General features: G+C 39.9%; 1 protein-coding gene across 5 annotated transcripts in view; it reads right to left on the bottom strand.

Moving 5' to 3' along the window:
- tns1b (tensin 1b) overlaps nt 1–16,792 on the bottom strand; it is a 154,996-nt gene that overhangs the window by 25,284 nt on the left and 112,920 nt on the right. For 3 of the 5 annotated variants that reach the window (XM_053328000.1, XM_053328002.1, XM_053328003.1), the window contains 6 exons: nt 16,231–16,343; nt 16,033–16,093; nt 14,073–14,148; nt 10,015–10,144; nt 9,614–9,677; nt 9,232–9,356 (listed from right to left, as the gene is read on the bottom strand). In XM_053328000.1, the coding sequence (XP_053183975.1) occupies nt 9,232–9,356; nt 9,614–9,677; nt 10,015–10,144; nt 14,073–14,148; nt 16,033–16,093; nt 16,231–16,343 (569 nt within the window). Of the gene's footprint in view, nt 1–9,231; nt 9,357–9,611; nt 9,678–10,014; nt 10,145–14,072; nt 14,149–16,032; nt 16,094–16,230; nt 16,344–16,792 lie in introns of all 5 variants that reach the window. The other 2 variants (XM_053328001.1, XM_053328004.1) reach the window with 1 other exon arrangement.

The raw sequence follows: 16,792 nt of genomic DNA, 5'->3' as shown, positions 1-16,792 counted from the left end.
TTGTAGCGTTTTTCAAGACAATAAGATGGAAGAGATGATAGTGATCCAAGCTTTTCCAACTTGTTCAAGTGTTTTTTATGGAAAGTATTTTTCCACCATTTTCTCCCCAATTTGGATTAACCAATTCCCTTCAGTGCCATCTCAATCCTTCTGTTGGCCCTAACATGGTATCACCAGATACTTCTTTTTACATGATAGCAAGTACTATAAGAGCTTCACCTGGATGGCATAACACACGCAGAAATTCTCGTTATTCTCTTCCAACCCAATGCAAGTGCCAGGGGCAACCAGTAGGAGGCAGTAGTCCCGTGATTAGGGCATAACCGCTCACTGGTGCCTCTCTTTCTGGCTTTGTGTCGATAGGAACACATGACCAGGTAAAAGGTACTGCTATCAGAGTTCAAATCTGGGCAGTGGTTTGACCCGGTGACACCATGCAACCCAGAGGAATCATAACTGTTGAGGATTCACAATTGAGAAAAAAAAATGTGCTCCTTGATGTTACTGGCGGTATGATGAATAATATAATACTACTTTTTCACACTGTGTCTCTTGTGAATTGAAGAAGACAGGAGTGTAATAAAGAGCAGGAAAGGTTGGTGCCTGAATAGAATTCCCTACAGAGGTAAGATAATAGCTGGGGAGTTGAGGTCAGTGTTCCCAATAGACCCGAAAAGAAAGTGTTTGAGTTCATGCAAAATAATAAAATAAAAAATGTAGTCCCTTTCCCCTTGTAAAGTTCATCTTCTGTGTCCATCCGCCCCTTTGCTTAGAAGGGGTCTATTCATTAAGCTAAGTGACCCGTGCAGAGGGGGGGGCTCCGAGCCAATAACACACCCGAAACAAGACAGGGGTGCCTAATAAAGTAAGTGCAACTCTTAGTCTTTGTTTATACTGGGGTTCTCCACATAGATTTCAATCAAGTCCCAGAGGCTACCAAGGGAAAAGGAAATAGTTAGTACCAGGCTAAAGGAAAGCTGGACAAGTGCTTATGCAAAGCCAGATTGCATGTGAGCTCCAAAAGTCAGGTTCACAAACTGAATGATACTGAATTTACTAGGTAGAGTCATGTCCTATCATTATCTTCAAGAAAGAGCTTACTGTTGACAGAGATGAAGTGGTTATTGTGGTTCCTCCCGCCACAGTGCAGAGACATCAATAGTGGATAAAAAGACAGATTAAAAGCTGAATTTATGAGAACAGCTTATGGAAAGTGATCATGATTAATTATGTCCTTATCCTGTGATGTCATTTTTAGCCAGATCAGCTGTGTAAAGATGGCTGGAGAAAAAAAAAATGAGGGTGAGAAAGACAGAGTGTCTGGCCAACAGCTGGAGTAAAGCTGCATCTATGAGGAGTTAACAGACCATTCATTCATTCCCACGCATTGAGGACTGTATATAACCAGTGCTCTTTCAGTGCTCTTTCCCAGGATTAGTCATGTCCTCCTGAAACCTCTGCGATGCTCAAACTTATAGTACATCAATCCAAATATATCATCTTTTTGTCTGAGAAAAATTCAGTTATCGGTCTCAGTTTGACACGTTGCTTGGAAGATGACACACACAAATGACACTTTAAACTTGCCCCGCAGTAGCTGTCGCCTAGCAGAAACCCCTGTCCCTGTGCCCCCGCAGTCAGGGTCCAAATGGGGACACTCCACAACACAAGGCACTTGTTCTCTCTTTGTGTCCACTCTTTCCTAGAAGGCCTTTATTGCTCTGTCTTGGCTGTTATGCAATCTGGGCTGTGTTTGGAGTCAAAGCAGCCTAATCCGCCCAAAGCCTCGGACTAGACTGAGGGACTGATAGCGTGGACGCCTGTTGCCAACACAAGGGGCCAGACGTTTCACCTCTGCATTTTGTGGAGGAATGCCATGGCTTGAAAATGTGTCAATGAGGCTGTGGCTGGCTTGTCTTTTTAGCATCAGAGAAGTGTAAGTGCAAGAATGTTGAGACCAGTGGATATCACGAGAGGTGGACAGCTGGTATCCACAGTTTGATGCACATACTCAAATCAATTCACACAGATACGTACAAGTAAATCTGATTTTCATTTAGTCATGAAACAACTCATCTGGAACAGTGTGGCTTCTGAATGAATCAACAGACACCAACCCGCCATAAAGTCAATGCCAAACTACTGAAGGACCCATAAGAAAGACTCCCAATCAGCTTCAATCAGACCTTCTCGGTGTGAGGCCAAATTAAAAAGAGTTTCCCAACTAGGTCAATTGTAAGTATCAGATTAAATATTACCATTTGAGCATTATTCAATTCTACAAGGACAAAGAAAGAAATGAGGCTAATGGCAACATTAGAGTTGAGGGACATAAAATAAATATTCACATAATTATTTTCAGCTGAGAGTAGCTGAGAAATGAAGCAGATTTAGCAATTATCAAAATCTTTCAGTATTGGCAACTAAAACACGTCAAAATTCCTAAAAAAGGAATTCATTGAGGAGAAATAATGTCTTTATTCCATTCATGACTGCAGTTATTTACAGCTCACCTGCTTCTTGAACTACTCTTTGGCCTGAACTGAACAACTGAATCTCAGTCATCTGCTGGGCTCAAACACAGTCGCAGCGGTGATATCATTCTGTTGCATCAACTTCTACCTCCACCAGGATTATGTAACTCCCCCCACCCGATCCGTGTCTGCAGCTCAGCACGCAACACAAATACTAACTTAAATCTGACTTATTCAAAACTCACTCTCTTGCTACAAAGAATGTTGCAAGAAATAGTCTGTGCCCAACAGGGGACACATGGTCAACTGATCCTTTCTGTTGGATAAATTAAGGACATGGGGGACGGGAACACAGACATCTCTCTCTGACTACTGTGTATGAGATCAGAGAAGAAGAATTAACCTCTTGGAGAGAGAGAGTGAGAAAATAACACAAACCTGGCCCGCCACTTCTCCACACAGGGCAATGCTTATTGGACCTTGGATAAACAGTAACTAATTGCATCAGAAAATAAGCTTACATAGAAAAATCAAGGACACTCGACTCATTTTGTTTCTATAAATTGCTACGATGCATCAAAATCTCATTTTACAACACTTATAGAGGCTTTTCATGTACAATTTAAAAGCTTATCATGGTGGGATACAGCATGTGTCCTGTTTTTGTAGTTTACGCCAAATTGTAAACTGCAACATTGCTATAAAGAAAGTGATCAAAGATGAACCAGGAAGTCAATCATAACTCTGATAGATGATTACAATGATTTTTAAATGGTAGTAATAGTTTTTCCAAATACGATTGGCTAACACCTGTATGATCATGTGCTTGCTTGCATTTATTCCTCTTTCAGACTTCTTTTTCAAGCTGTACTAAATCTGAATTTCCTTTTAAACCATCAAATCACAGACTGCCATATGTGATTGCAATGTGCCTCAACTTTTTGTCAGCACTTGATAAAAGCATTTGTAAAAGATTAAACTTCAAAGGATCACTTTCCTTGGGAACTTTGTTGAAGCAGTGAAAAAACATTAACATAAAAATCACAATGCGGCCAAGAGTTTGGATAATAGACAACCTTCAATAAGTAATTGAGCAATAAAATGTTTTTTCCAGTAAAAAAAAAAAAAAAAAAATCCTGTTTCTGCAAATCTCTACATCTACAGTACTGAGCATGCTACTCACATGTTGTCAAAGACGTCAGCTGCTGAAATTTGTTACAACTATTCTCTCCGGAGTTATAACGAGCAGAGGATAAAACTTGACGCAGGTTCACAGCTGAACTCTTCAACACCTATCGAACCTTGAAAAAATTCTGCCTCATGCCGAAGGGAAATCGAAGGAATACTGGAAACAAATTCGCCATGTAACTTTCTGTGTGTGCTGAGCAGCAGCATGCACAAACCCACTCTGACATTCTCTGTCACTCCTCCTCCTGTGACTCTGTGCACAAAAGGGCTTCACAGTCGAGCGGAGGAGTCCGCCTTTAACTCCTCCGACACTTTACTGAGGGAGAGAGAAGACCTCTTAGAGCTTGAAGAGAAAGGTGGTGAAGTAGAAATTACTCTTTACGAATTAATGGGGTAGAGTTTGGAGCAAGTGACCGAACCAGAGGGTCAAAATGCTGTATACAAGCTGAATGCATACAAGTTTTTTTTCCCATGGTCAAAGCCTTGTCTTATTAAAGATGTTCTGTCCAAATCACAGCTAAATATAGTGCTATTTCATATTTCTATCTCTTAGTCATGTGAAATAGGTTTCTCTTTACTCTCATCCATCTTTTCTCTGTATATATTTATATATGTGTGTGTGTGTGTGTGTGTGTGTGTGTGTCTATATATATCTCTCTAGTCTTATTTTTTCCTTATTATCTCCCTCCTCTCATCCCAGTTATTCCAGAAATGTAGTGGGTTGGCAAGCTGAGTCAATAACTGGAACTGAATGGTAAACAACAACACAAGGGTCTGTCACACCCTTCAATATTTAGTGACCAAAATATGATCCACCCTTCACAGGATACACACAACTTGAGCTTTCACATCTGCTACTCACATGGCTTTCCCTGCAGTTTGTCTGTACGGTAGCTTGCATCAGACTATAGCTTGGCATGTAGCGGTGTTGTTTGATTAGACTAGTGCATGTATCAGGTGACCGATGGGATCAACTTGCAACAACATCCATTTCAGTCGGAGACACTTGCATCATTGAAGCAGTGATTTATAATAAATGGTTGCATAGTTAGATTTGGTGAAAATGGATCTTTGAGGGAGATCTTACAGAATCTTCTCCTGGGAGATTGAATCACCCTTAATAAAACACATGAATACATACTTAGTGAAATCAACAATACTAAAAGGGTGCTACTCGAGTAATGGTATGCTCCGTTTAGTTTCTACTTCTCATCTGTTTGCCATGACCTGACAATAGCACTGCATCAAAAAACTGTTGCCACCCCAGGGACCCTATAAAGGAGGGCTCTGGTGCAAAAACACAGGGTTGTCAAGCAAAACAGTTTGACTTTTTCGGCAATTTCATGCAAGAATTCACTGCACTGATTAATAAATGATGCACAAAAAGCACATTCCTGGTACAATTTCAGAAACTGTGTCATGTCTTTGTATCTGATTAGCTTTAAAACTCAATATATATTATTGAAACTGGACTTAAAACTGGACTAGGCTGTTTTTCATCTCCCTCACCAGTACCTTTAACACACCCAGATCAACTAAGCACCATATTCTGTCCAAGTACAGCCTTAAACAGATCTCTGTGATCCAGAAACTGCAAGAGAAGGCTTTATGAGTGACTTTAACTCTACAAGATAGGAAAAAACATCAATAAAAGATTCAGGTAAAATATAATGGTGACTGATTTTGCCTGCCGAGCTGCAGTAGGTCATAAAGACCATCCTTTAGATAAAATTGCTTCTTTGATGACATTATGTGCAAATATGCCATATCTATATAAGTTCAATAAAGATCTGAAAAAAGTGGTTTCTGCATATATGAATAGTGCACGTGTTATGATGCTGAGGATATGTTTATGCAAGGTGCAGGCAAAACACAAATCCTGGTGTCAAAACTGTCCCACAGCAGCTCTAGCTGTTTTTATTAAATAAACACAATGAAAGTCAACATCAGTCTTTTCAAACCAACATTCACATAAACAGCACTTAACCAATGTTGATCCCAACAAAACATCAGACCCTATAATTTTAAGCTTTATGCAATGCCTTGATAAGCTAAGAGGGCAGAAATCTAGTAGGTTACTGTATGTAGCCTAGCCCTTTCTCCAGAAAAGCAACAGCATTCTTGACAAACTACGAATCCAACAACAACAATATTTTTGGTTTTCTAACTAACACTCGTTAAGATATACACCCTTTCTCGTTTGCCTTCCCAGTTCTAAAAGCCACTCCGTCAGAGGAACTAATTACCTTTTCAGCACTAACAAGTGTGAAGCCAAATGACTGTGGAAACACCACCAGTTTCCTGGAAACCCTTTCTCTCTTGCCATTGCTGCAAACTGCATTTCTATGCGGCGGCTCCATTTTTAACTGTTTCCTTAAATGCCATTCGCAAGCTGAGCTCATTTAAAATGCAGTGTGTATCAGTCTGACTGTGCTGGCTGAATAAAGTGTCAGCACAGAGGGCTATTATGGGACATATTTCAAGTTTTATCGACTACTTCAAGGCTCAAGTAGCTACATGAGAACATGTGATGGCGTGTTTGTATTTTTTTCTGTGTATAGTATGTGCACTGGTTTATTATATGTTTCTGCTCAGGCCTGAAGCAGTAGTAGTTATATATATATATATATATATATATATATATATATGTATGCAAGTACACGTGTTTGTCAAATTCAGACTTGACCGCAATATCACCATCGCTTAGACCAAGCTGGACCGAGATAATTTATACACACACACACACACACACACACACACACACACACACACACACACACACACACACACACACACACACACACACACAAGCTAACCTCCACATGAACAGAATGAGAAGAGACCTATTCTATTTTAGCAGGGACTATTTCAAGCTGCCGCTGACTGTGGCGTAAACACTTTATGAGCAGCGATAGAAGGTAGCCAAGTAACCTCTGACCTTTCTGACTAGCTGGGAGACACATAAAAACACTAAGGGGGAATCAAGGACAGAGCATCCTTATTACAAATGTTACTGCCTCATTTTGTGAATTGTCTTTTCAATCCACCCAAAATGCCCAAAAATGCATTATTTGTTAGAAAATAATCAGTATGTTTCTGTAGTGGACAGTCTACAGTGCTATAGGGTTATGAGTTTATCATTGTTAAAGTGCACATGTTTTTGTGTTTTTCTCTTGCAAGAGCAACAATTTAACATGTGCATGAGCTGTTATAGCAGCCTGTAAAATCATTGTTGGAATATGCAGAACATGTAACAGTGAAATTCCTGTATCTGTTAACACCTGAAACCTAAACACAGGATATCCATAGGAATATGCCAGATCATAACACTCCCATAATACCTTCCCTTGATAAAAAGACATAACATCACTCTAATTCACAATACATGTCAACGTTTATCTTCTATAAACAGGAGGAAAGCCATTCCAGTGGTTAAAAAAAACAAGTTGACCATCCATACAAGCGTGGCCCTTTGGAAGGCAAAACATAAGGCTCGCTGCTATCGCTAAGGGCGTAGCATTGCTTCCTTTTTTGGGTGGCGGACAAAGTAGCACTTTGGTCAGAGAGTGACCACCGCTCCCTCAACAGTCAGACTCCGTCCACGCCTGTGGCTGAACCCAGGAATGCCTTGCAATGCACTCTGGAAAGCAATAGAGTCAGGTCCCAAAGGGCCTTTGGGCGCTCTGCGGCCGTAATTTCACCACAAATGAATTTAGCGGTGCCAGCGGCTCTCCTCCCTTTCAAAACATGATCTACTGTTAACCATTTACAATAGATTTGGGTGATTTTTGATACTTGCTGCAGGAAAAACACTTATTTTTACTTGGATTTATACACAGCTTTTTTCCCCTTCCACAATTTGATGAATGTATGAAGCTTTATTGAATTTACTTGTTATAGCAGTTCAAAATGAGAAGAAAACACCTATCACACATACAGATATGACCTGCGGTGGTAACAACAACAGTGTTACAATATGCTGCTGTTAAAAAGTCTGACTGCTGCCAAGACCAAGGACCAGTGCTGCTGCTCCCTCATACACTGTGGGTGTAGTGGTCTATTTCTGACGGAGCTGCTTAAAGCCTCCACAGTCTCATGTATGGGATGAGAGGTGTTGTGTAGGATTGACGACAGCTTGGCTAACTTCCTCCTGTCACCCACCTCCTTTGTAGCATCTAGAGGACAGTCCAGGACAATGCTAGCACTTATAAGCAGTTCATTGAGTCTTTTTCTGTCCTTCTCTATACTTCTACTTGCCCAGCAGACCTCAGCTTATGGAGTTGACTTTTTTGGGGGGCATTTTTGTAAAGGTCGTCTGTGTTGCTCGACCAGCCCAGATTATTGTTGAGATGAACAGTCAGGTATTTGTACACTTCAATCACAGAAGGTGATTCTGATATGCATCCACTCATATCTGTATAATCTGAAAACTTGTGGAGGTGACAGTTACCCATATTATATTTGAAATCAGATTTTTACAGAAAAGAGAAAGAGCACTATACCCTTTGGGGCCCCTGTGCTGTAAACCACCACATCATACACACAGTCATGAAGCTTCACATAGTCTGTTGGTAATTTGATTGTGGTTGCAACTTTGTGATGCGTGAAATTAAATAAACAACACTGTATACTCCTACTACAAAAAAATTCACTATTTACCAGTACACACATCTGCTAGTTAGTTTCATAAAGCCTTCAGACACCCGTTTGAACTTAAATGTGACCTCAGTTTGATCCTGTCGTGGGAGTTTTAAAGAGATGAAAGTGTGAAAAAGCTCTTTTAGCTCCATTAGGACAGAGGCTGAATCTTTTCCTGTGTATGTCACGCAGACAGACAAAAACAGCCTTGTTACAGAGGTCATCATGGATACATGCTGTTTGTGTGTGTGTGTGGCAGGAGAGAGAGAAAGAAAGAAAGACTAAAATAGCATCCAAACTTCCTCCTAACCACATTAAAATGCATGTCCACAGTCACATGTACAGATGACAGAAATCTACTGATACAATACAGAGGGATCATGTGCAGCCATCTATCCTTGGAGATCTTCTCAGGTGTGTTTGCTATGCTAACTGGTGCTAACGAGTGTGCTAAGTCTTGTTGCACTAAGCTGAAAATGTAATTACTCTAAATAAGTTAGAAATACAAGTTGCGTGGAAATGATTGCGCATTAGCCGCAAGTGGAAGTGAAGTCTAAATGAGACCTTTCATATGGACTATGGCTGTTAAGAGCCAGTGTAATTAACACCTTGTTAAGTTTACAAGACACAAGAGGGGGGCCGGAGGAGTTCCACCTTCTCTGAGTGGATTTGTGTCTTTGAGCATGCTTGTTCAACACGTGTGTGATATTTATGTGTTTATTTATGTGTGTGTGTGTGTGTGTGTGTGTGTGTAACAAGATAAAAATGTCAGCACCTAGCAGAGCATCTAACACTGTTTTAAGTGTATTGGTGATTTTTCTGTTGGGACTCAGGAGTGTTTCTGCCAAGCTCTACCCAGGACTGTAACTTTATAGAGTTTAATGTAAAATGCTGTGTCTGATCCAGATGTGTCTAATCCAGCTGTTCTTACCGTCTGTGGTGTCCTCACAGTTTTGATTGAAGTTTTCGTAGGAGTCCCAGCGGATCAGAGGATCCTGTGTGTTGTAGTCCACCGACACGCTCGGCCCGTTCTCTAGGTTATCCATACCTTGACCAGAGGTACAAAGAGGCAGAGCAGAAATGTGAATGTCTTTCAATCACAATAAATAAAACACATGTTACATACTGTCATCATTTGGTCTTTAAATTCAGACTTAAGCTTCACTATATTCATTTCAAGTCTGGAACAACCTGCTTGGCTTGATTTATTTATTGAATAGAGAACAAACTTGCACAATAAAACAAATATAAGAAATGTATTAGGTGTAATATTATAATTGATGAAAAACACTCCGACACATTGATTCTTACCATGAATTTTTTCTGGCCCGAAGGAGAAAATAAACTCCACTTTTCCGTATTCTGGGAACCTGTCATCTAGACCCAGATAATAATAAAAAAGAGAACAAGAAAAACAATGATTATTACTTAGATAGCAAGAAAACAGATTGACTATTTGAATGTAAAATACATCAGCCGTTCATTGTGTTCTCTCTCCCCCCCGTCTCTCTGTCTCTCTCTCTCTCTCCCCCTCTCTCTCTCTCTCTCCCTCTCTCTCTCTCACTGTCTCTCTCTCTCTCTCCCTCTCTCTCTCCCTCTCTCTCTCTCTCTCTCCCTCTCTCTCTCCCTCTCTCTCTCCCCCCCTCTCTCCCTCTCTCTCTCTCACTCTCTCTCTCCCTCTCCCTCTCCCCCTCCCTCCCTCCCTCCCTCTTACCTTTGAATGTCTCATCAAGCTCATCTTTTCCGAAGACGATCCCCAGGTCATGAACCGCACATGTGTGAAACTGCACCCGGAAAATCACGTCTCGGCACGGGCCTCGGTAGCGCTTGTGATAGCACTTGAGCTGGAAGGAGTAAGATGAGATTCAAAGAATTGTAAGCACCAGCAGCATTACGTCTAACAGGACCAACAGAACTCAACATGCTGATTTAAAAGAGTTGGAGCGCTGCTGGACAGATGTCTGTTTATCTCCTCAGATACACTAAATTTGAACTGAAATAAAACTCAGGATGTGAAAAGTAAACTGCAAAAAATCAGATCACCTCTACTGCTGAACTGTAGCTTAGAATCAAGTGAGCACAATATGAAATGATCTCTGTGAAACACGAGCCAGAGGTATGCCAGATGGATTCATTGTTAGTCTTTTTTCTACACTGAATCTGAGCTAGAAAAAGCATTCAAGGCTTTTTTTTTTTTAATGTGTGTATAGTGTATGGTGTATGGCCTCTCCGCTCGCATTGTTATCCAAACTGTTTCTCCCCAACACAACAGCTTTAAGAGCAACACTAAAACCACACACAGGAAAATCTTCTTTCTCCCTCCTGCTGTTCCCCCGATGGGCAGCCTGGATCTGTTAGTGTTTTACAAGGACCTCACATTTAAATTTAAAGGTACTGGAGGAATATTTACCTAAACCCAAACAACACGCAACCACAAACTGCAGCTGCGGTGAAGAAGAAACTGCCAAACTGAAAAACATCCTACTGTTACAGTGACAGTTGGGCATTTTTCATTTACTTATGGTTAAAATTTCCTATAAAATGAACCATTTGACAGTAGCTGGGAAGCATTTCAAATGAGTTTTATGCGAATGGTCACTGCACAGCATCAATCTGCTATTTAGTGCAAGTAGAAAATAAACTTATGAACAATAAAAAAAAAGATTAAAACTAATGTGAGATTGATTTGCTTTCCATAAAGCTGTTTTTCTACATGTGGGGCCAAATAACATCTAAATATGTTACGTTCCCAAATCCTAGACAAGCACATAAATGATTGAGGACGAGAGGAAGGCAAAGTTAAATATCCCTTGGCTTAGTGCAAGCTTTCAGAGATATTGTATACCTCCCACTGAGGGATCCTTTTCATGAGGAAAACAGAGCTGGTGAGCGAACTCTGAGAACAAAAAATAGAAGGAGGGAAGAAGGAAAACATTCATTTCAAGCTTGCGTTTTGTCTTTAGAGCACTTACACGGTTTCACTTTCAGGCCTTTGCAAGCTCCCCCCCCCACACACACACACACACACATTTGTGGATAAATCATTCTTAATGTTGAGGGAATAGTTCAACATTTTGGGAAACCTTCATTTGTTTTCTTGCCAATAGTTAAATGTGATGATCGATTCCACTTTCATATCTGTCAATTTCAATGTAAGACCGCAGCCAGCAGCCAGCAGCCGCTCATTTTAGCTAAGTAGGAAGACTCTGGCTCTGTCCAAAGGTAACAAAATACGCCTATAAGCACCTCCAAAACTCATTAATTAGCATGTTACATCGTTTGTTTAACCCAACCCATCCCCTAGATGACAATACAATGAGACAGTCGGACAGAAAGTATTGTTTTGGCTTTTTAGTGCAGGTGAAACAGTGAAAGCCAGGCTGCCTGTTTTCATCTGTTTCTAATCTTTATGCAAAGCTAAGCGAAACCAACTCCTCGCTATGGTCTCAGTAACCCACAGACATACGAGTGGCATCAATCTTTTCATCTAATTCTCAGCAAGAGAGTTAAAACGTTATAACTTTAAAGATATTTATTTGTTTGCTGGAGTTGTTCGGCTGTATTGTTCCCGTTCTAAACTTTGTGACATCTTCAAATCCATTTTGATTCTTGAAGCAAACTTTAAGCCAAAACTTTGAATTGGAAATGACTAACTTTGGCCAACGAGAGAAGAAGAAAACAACCTGAAGAATTTCAATCATCTCAATAAAGATTTTCCTCTGTGATTATCATTTTCATCTAACCAATGACTAATTACTAATTTGTTGGCACTCATTTCATCCACAACTCGATTCAGCTGCACAAACATACACCAGTACAGTTTAAAATGCAAGAGCACACACTCCATGCTGACTAATGTCTCCTCCATTTGACCGTAAGGCCACAGTTCACATTCTCTGTGTTATCTGAATAATAATGAGCATCAAGCAGGCAACGGCTCAGTCAGACCATGCATTCAGCAGAATCCATTAGTCTGTCTTAAATAAAGGATGAGATATGAGCTCAGCTCTGACGGCCAAAAAGGAACAGCCTCGAGCATACAGTAAGTGCTCCTTTGAAATTCCCCAAGCTGAAATGATGACCCTGAGGACATCTCATGGATAATATTATGGCCTGAATGACAGCAGAAGCAGAAACTTTGCTGATGTGTGCACTTCTTCTGCTTCAGCTACATGCAAAAACTAAAGTTGATCTATTCACCGGTGCTACTTTATTGAGGATCGTTTTTCTTCATTTTAGCAAAGAACAAATGGAGCACATGTGATTTTATAAAAATCCCCAAAATATCTTTTCTATAAATAGAAAGATCTCTCACTAAAAGTACTAAAAATATCAATCTGACATGCCAACTTTCCTTTAAATCATTATGTCATGTTGAAATAGTACCTTATGTTTCCAAAACGTTTTTGGTGGAAAGAAAGTACATTTGCCATTTTGACGTCATAGTTTCCAGCAAACATATTGTGTGCTAATGAGGGTCTATAAACTGAGGTATGGGATCCAAGCCAACTGTCTTCCCCCTAGGTTTTTATGGCCCTATTTCTTCTGTGAATGGATACTATAAACTGCTGCAGCACATGTATTCAGCACATACACACGGCGTCAGATTGAAAAAACTAACAGGATTCCCTTATTACTAATAAACAATACAAATCAGTGTATCCCTCTGTGCATTTCATACAGCTGTTCTCATTGGCAGCCTATGCTATTCATCATTTAACATCTCTTTATTTTTCTTTCTTTCTGGGAGAGTTTAAACACTGGAAAAAGTAAGGCATTAAACTTTCTCTTTTATTGGATTCACACTCAGAGAAAATGCTTTCAGTTTCTTCTGTTTTAGTTAAAAGATAAGTTCAACTTTTTTTTCAAGACAGTCCTAATAAAATACTATCGTGCACATATGCTGTTACATTTCCTACTCACCACTCTGAACCCTGCAGCTATTCTCTCAGAACTTGACTACACTGTAGGAAATGGGGGCCAAAATCCACAGCTCTCGTTTTGTGCAAAAAAAAAAAAAAAAAGCTTTCCAAAGTTCAGCTAAAGGTAAAATGAGGCTTTGCATACATTGAGTCAGTATCTTCTAAAGTCACCATCTGTTTAGTACAAAAGGACTGAATTTTCCTCTCTGAGCTGCGGCGGAGGGATACAGTACATTGTGGTAGTGGCGTGTGAGTCTGTTGAAGTTATCCAGTTTTTACAACTCAAGACGTGCTCAGAGAAAAATTTGAAGTGACTTTTTTTTCTGATATTTTTGCAGTCTGTGTTTTTGGACACTAATATTTTGGTAACATCACTCCGACTTTTGAGTGTTTTGGGGTCGGTCGCCAGATGTTCTTGCCATCATCCAGACCACATCGGCTTGCTCCTGCTTCTGTTGCCTGACATGGAATATGGCATATCTCTGGTTCTGGTTCACTCTCTAACATGTGAGGAAAAGTTGGTTCCGGCAACAAATCTTCATGCAAATACTATAAAATGTATCTCTCTCTGCCGCAGCTTGGCGAGGTACATCCCAGGGAAACAAGAAGAGGGGATTTTGTTTTAAACAGGGTCTAACTTTGGAATAAATCGACTCAATTTAGCTAACTGAGACTGCTGAAGCATCATATTAGGCAGGCTGTGGATTTTGGACCCCATTTCTTACAGTGTAGTCAACTTTGGAGAGAATCACACAGGGTTTGTAACTGCGAGCAAGGCCCATTTCCACATTAATAGCACTATTACTAGCAAGCACAAGTTACTGTATTATTATATCTTTGCCATTCTTACCAGGATGTCCCCTTTCAGAAGAAGACCAGGTTCGATGGTGATACAGATGCTCGTCTGGCTGTCCCCCTGAACATTACTGCAAAGGAAAAAAAAACACGTTAGATAAAAAAAAAAGGTTACTATCCCTGTTACTGCTGTGAATATTCATTTGTTAACCCTTTACATACTGTTCAGGGTCAAATTTGACTCATTTTTACATTTTAGAGCTGTAAAAACACCCTATACAAAACATGTTATATTCTTCATATTGAATGTGAATGTCTTTTTTCCATAGATAATCACTCTGTTAACTCTCTTACAGCTTCATCTTAAACATTCATTAATGACTGATGGGGTATTTATGAATGTGAATTAGTGTGGAGACTAATTATGAGTCAGAATATGAACAGTTTTTAAGGGTTAAATCCAATATCATGATTTTAGTTGTCTGGTATAACCGTGTGCACTTTATGAATATCATCTACTAACAATCCCTTATTTTCCTTAACAGTGGCCATCAAAGAACATGACCGCAGTGCAGAGCTGGACTCATTTTGGGCATTAGTGTCTACACGATTGTCTTTCTGGTAGAGTAGGATCAAAGGGTGGAGAGTGCTAATAGGGAGCATGTGAGAGAAAGTGGGAAGGAATGTGACTTTAAGGCTTTAAGTAGTTGACAGTCTGGAAATATATGTGCTGATTATTTCACACTTAGTTATTGTGTAAGCTGTTAGTGTGTTTATGGTGTTAACACTATTATAAGAGTGACAAAAACAAGCTTTGCCATGTATAGCAGTAACTTTAAAACACTTCATAACCACTTCATATATAAATCAAGAGGAATGAGAAAAATGAGAAAAATGGAATCAGACAGGTTTAAGTTGCACTAATCAATGAAATGACTTAATGCAATGTAAAAGTTTAGCTTGTTTGAATTCTGCAGTTCAACTAAGATTTTCAGCATATTTCATCTCATTGTTCAGGTTTTACAGCCCAGAAACTCTCCTCTCATCAGCCTGCTTTCTATTCGCAGCAGGCAGCTGTTTTTCAGCAATAAATCTCAAACACCCACTGTGCTCTTCAGTACCTGCCCAGCACCAAACAACAGACCATGTTAGCAACTAGCTCACAACACATACACCAACTTCATAAGGTGATAGTGAGATCATGTGTTTTAAGCTTCAATCAATAAATGCAGCTTTAAGCAACATTTAGTGCCATGATATACTGTTTATCATAAACTATTTACACTGTGCCTTTAACTTTTTACTGAATTGAAGCAACACGTACTATGATTATTTATTTTTTTATTGCTTTTGTACTTATTATTTATTGTCTTTTTATTGATCTTCTATTTTTACTGTCCTTTGCTTTGCTGCTGCAATACTGCAAATGTCCCCATTGTGGGACAAATAAAGGAATATCTTACCTTATCTTATCTTACTATATATGTGGATGACAGTTACTTTTTGCAGCTTTTCTGCTCTTCACGCTGAGATATTGTATTCATTGTCTGTATTGCATGTAAACCATAATACTTTGTAAATTCAGTGCAAATGTTCTTTCCAGCTCTCTCCTCTAACGTCCTCTCCTACCAAAACAACAACAGAAAGCCATGGAATCCATTGTTTCCTGTCTGGCCCTGGGAACCAGCAGGGGGCCTCTGGCAGGGAAGCTCTGCAGGCGTCCACACAGATGCCTGTTTGCCTGTTTCATTGGCTCTCCGGTCACAATAACACTTGAAGCCTTGAAGCGACTCTTGTTTCCCTACTTTAGGGAAATAAGAGCCTGCAGCATACAATAACGCGAGGGCAGCACAGAGTGCAAACTGGCAAGTTTGTGTGTGCATATTGGGGGGCAGGAGAGTTCGAGGAGAGGCTATAAAGGAAAATCAGGGTTTTTTTATTATTGAGCCATTACGAGTTCACTATCCCTGGAATCTTGTAAAAGCATTTGAGTGTGAGTATGTTTTAAGACTTACTAGATCCCAGATGTGTAGACGGGCTGCATGGCCTGGTAGATTTTTAGAAAAGGACGACAACCTGGAGAACAATTCAAAAAAGAGAAGGTCAAAAGTAAATAATGTGTGTGTGTGTGTGTGTAAATGCTCACCCATGTGCATATGTTAACATACAGTAAGTGTGCATGCATGTGTATATTTTCTGTGCATGACACTCACCCCCTTTAGACTCAAAGTTGGGAATGCCGTGCATGATGACATGGTGAAGGAACAGGGGTTTGTTGTTGATCTTGATGTGTCCGGAGAGCAAGCCGCTGAAATACTCCACATACCTGAGTTGAACAGAGGAAAGGAATAAGAGATGATAGTGCTACTGTGTCTCTTTCAGTCAAATTGTATCATGATTCTTAATGTTTTACAACAAACAGATGAAGGTTTTAATCCTGTGTTCATCACAATAAAGAGACACAATCTTTGGCTATGACCTCAACATGTCAACCATGCTGAAAGAGCCAACCTTGATAAATGCACCACAGAACTGGTGACAACTGTGTCCTGAGTACTTTTTGATTTCTTACATTGCTGTTGGTATAATTATACTGGTGCAATAAATAAAACATTACTTTGTCTACTTTTGCTGCAAAATAAATCTGTCTTGTAAGGTATGCATATTTATTCTCAATCAGAAATCGCTGATAACTCCCCTCTATGTTACCTGCTGAGTATGAAACTGCAAATACAAAGTCAGTAACTAGATGGAGGATTCAGCAGCTAAATGGTG

Source organism: Scomber japonicus, chromosome 11 (genome assembly GCF_027409825.1).
Source record: "Scomber japonicus isolate fScoJap1 chromosome 11, fScoJap1.pri, whole genome shotgun sequence".
NCBI classification, from domain to species: Eukaryota; Metazoa; Chordata; class Actinopteri; order Scombriformes; family Scombridae; genus Scomber; species Scomber japonicus.
The sequence above is the reverse complement of the archived record's forward strand: the minus strand, read 5'-3'. Positions and strand labels throughout refer to the sequence as shown.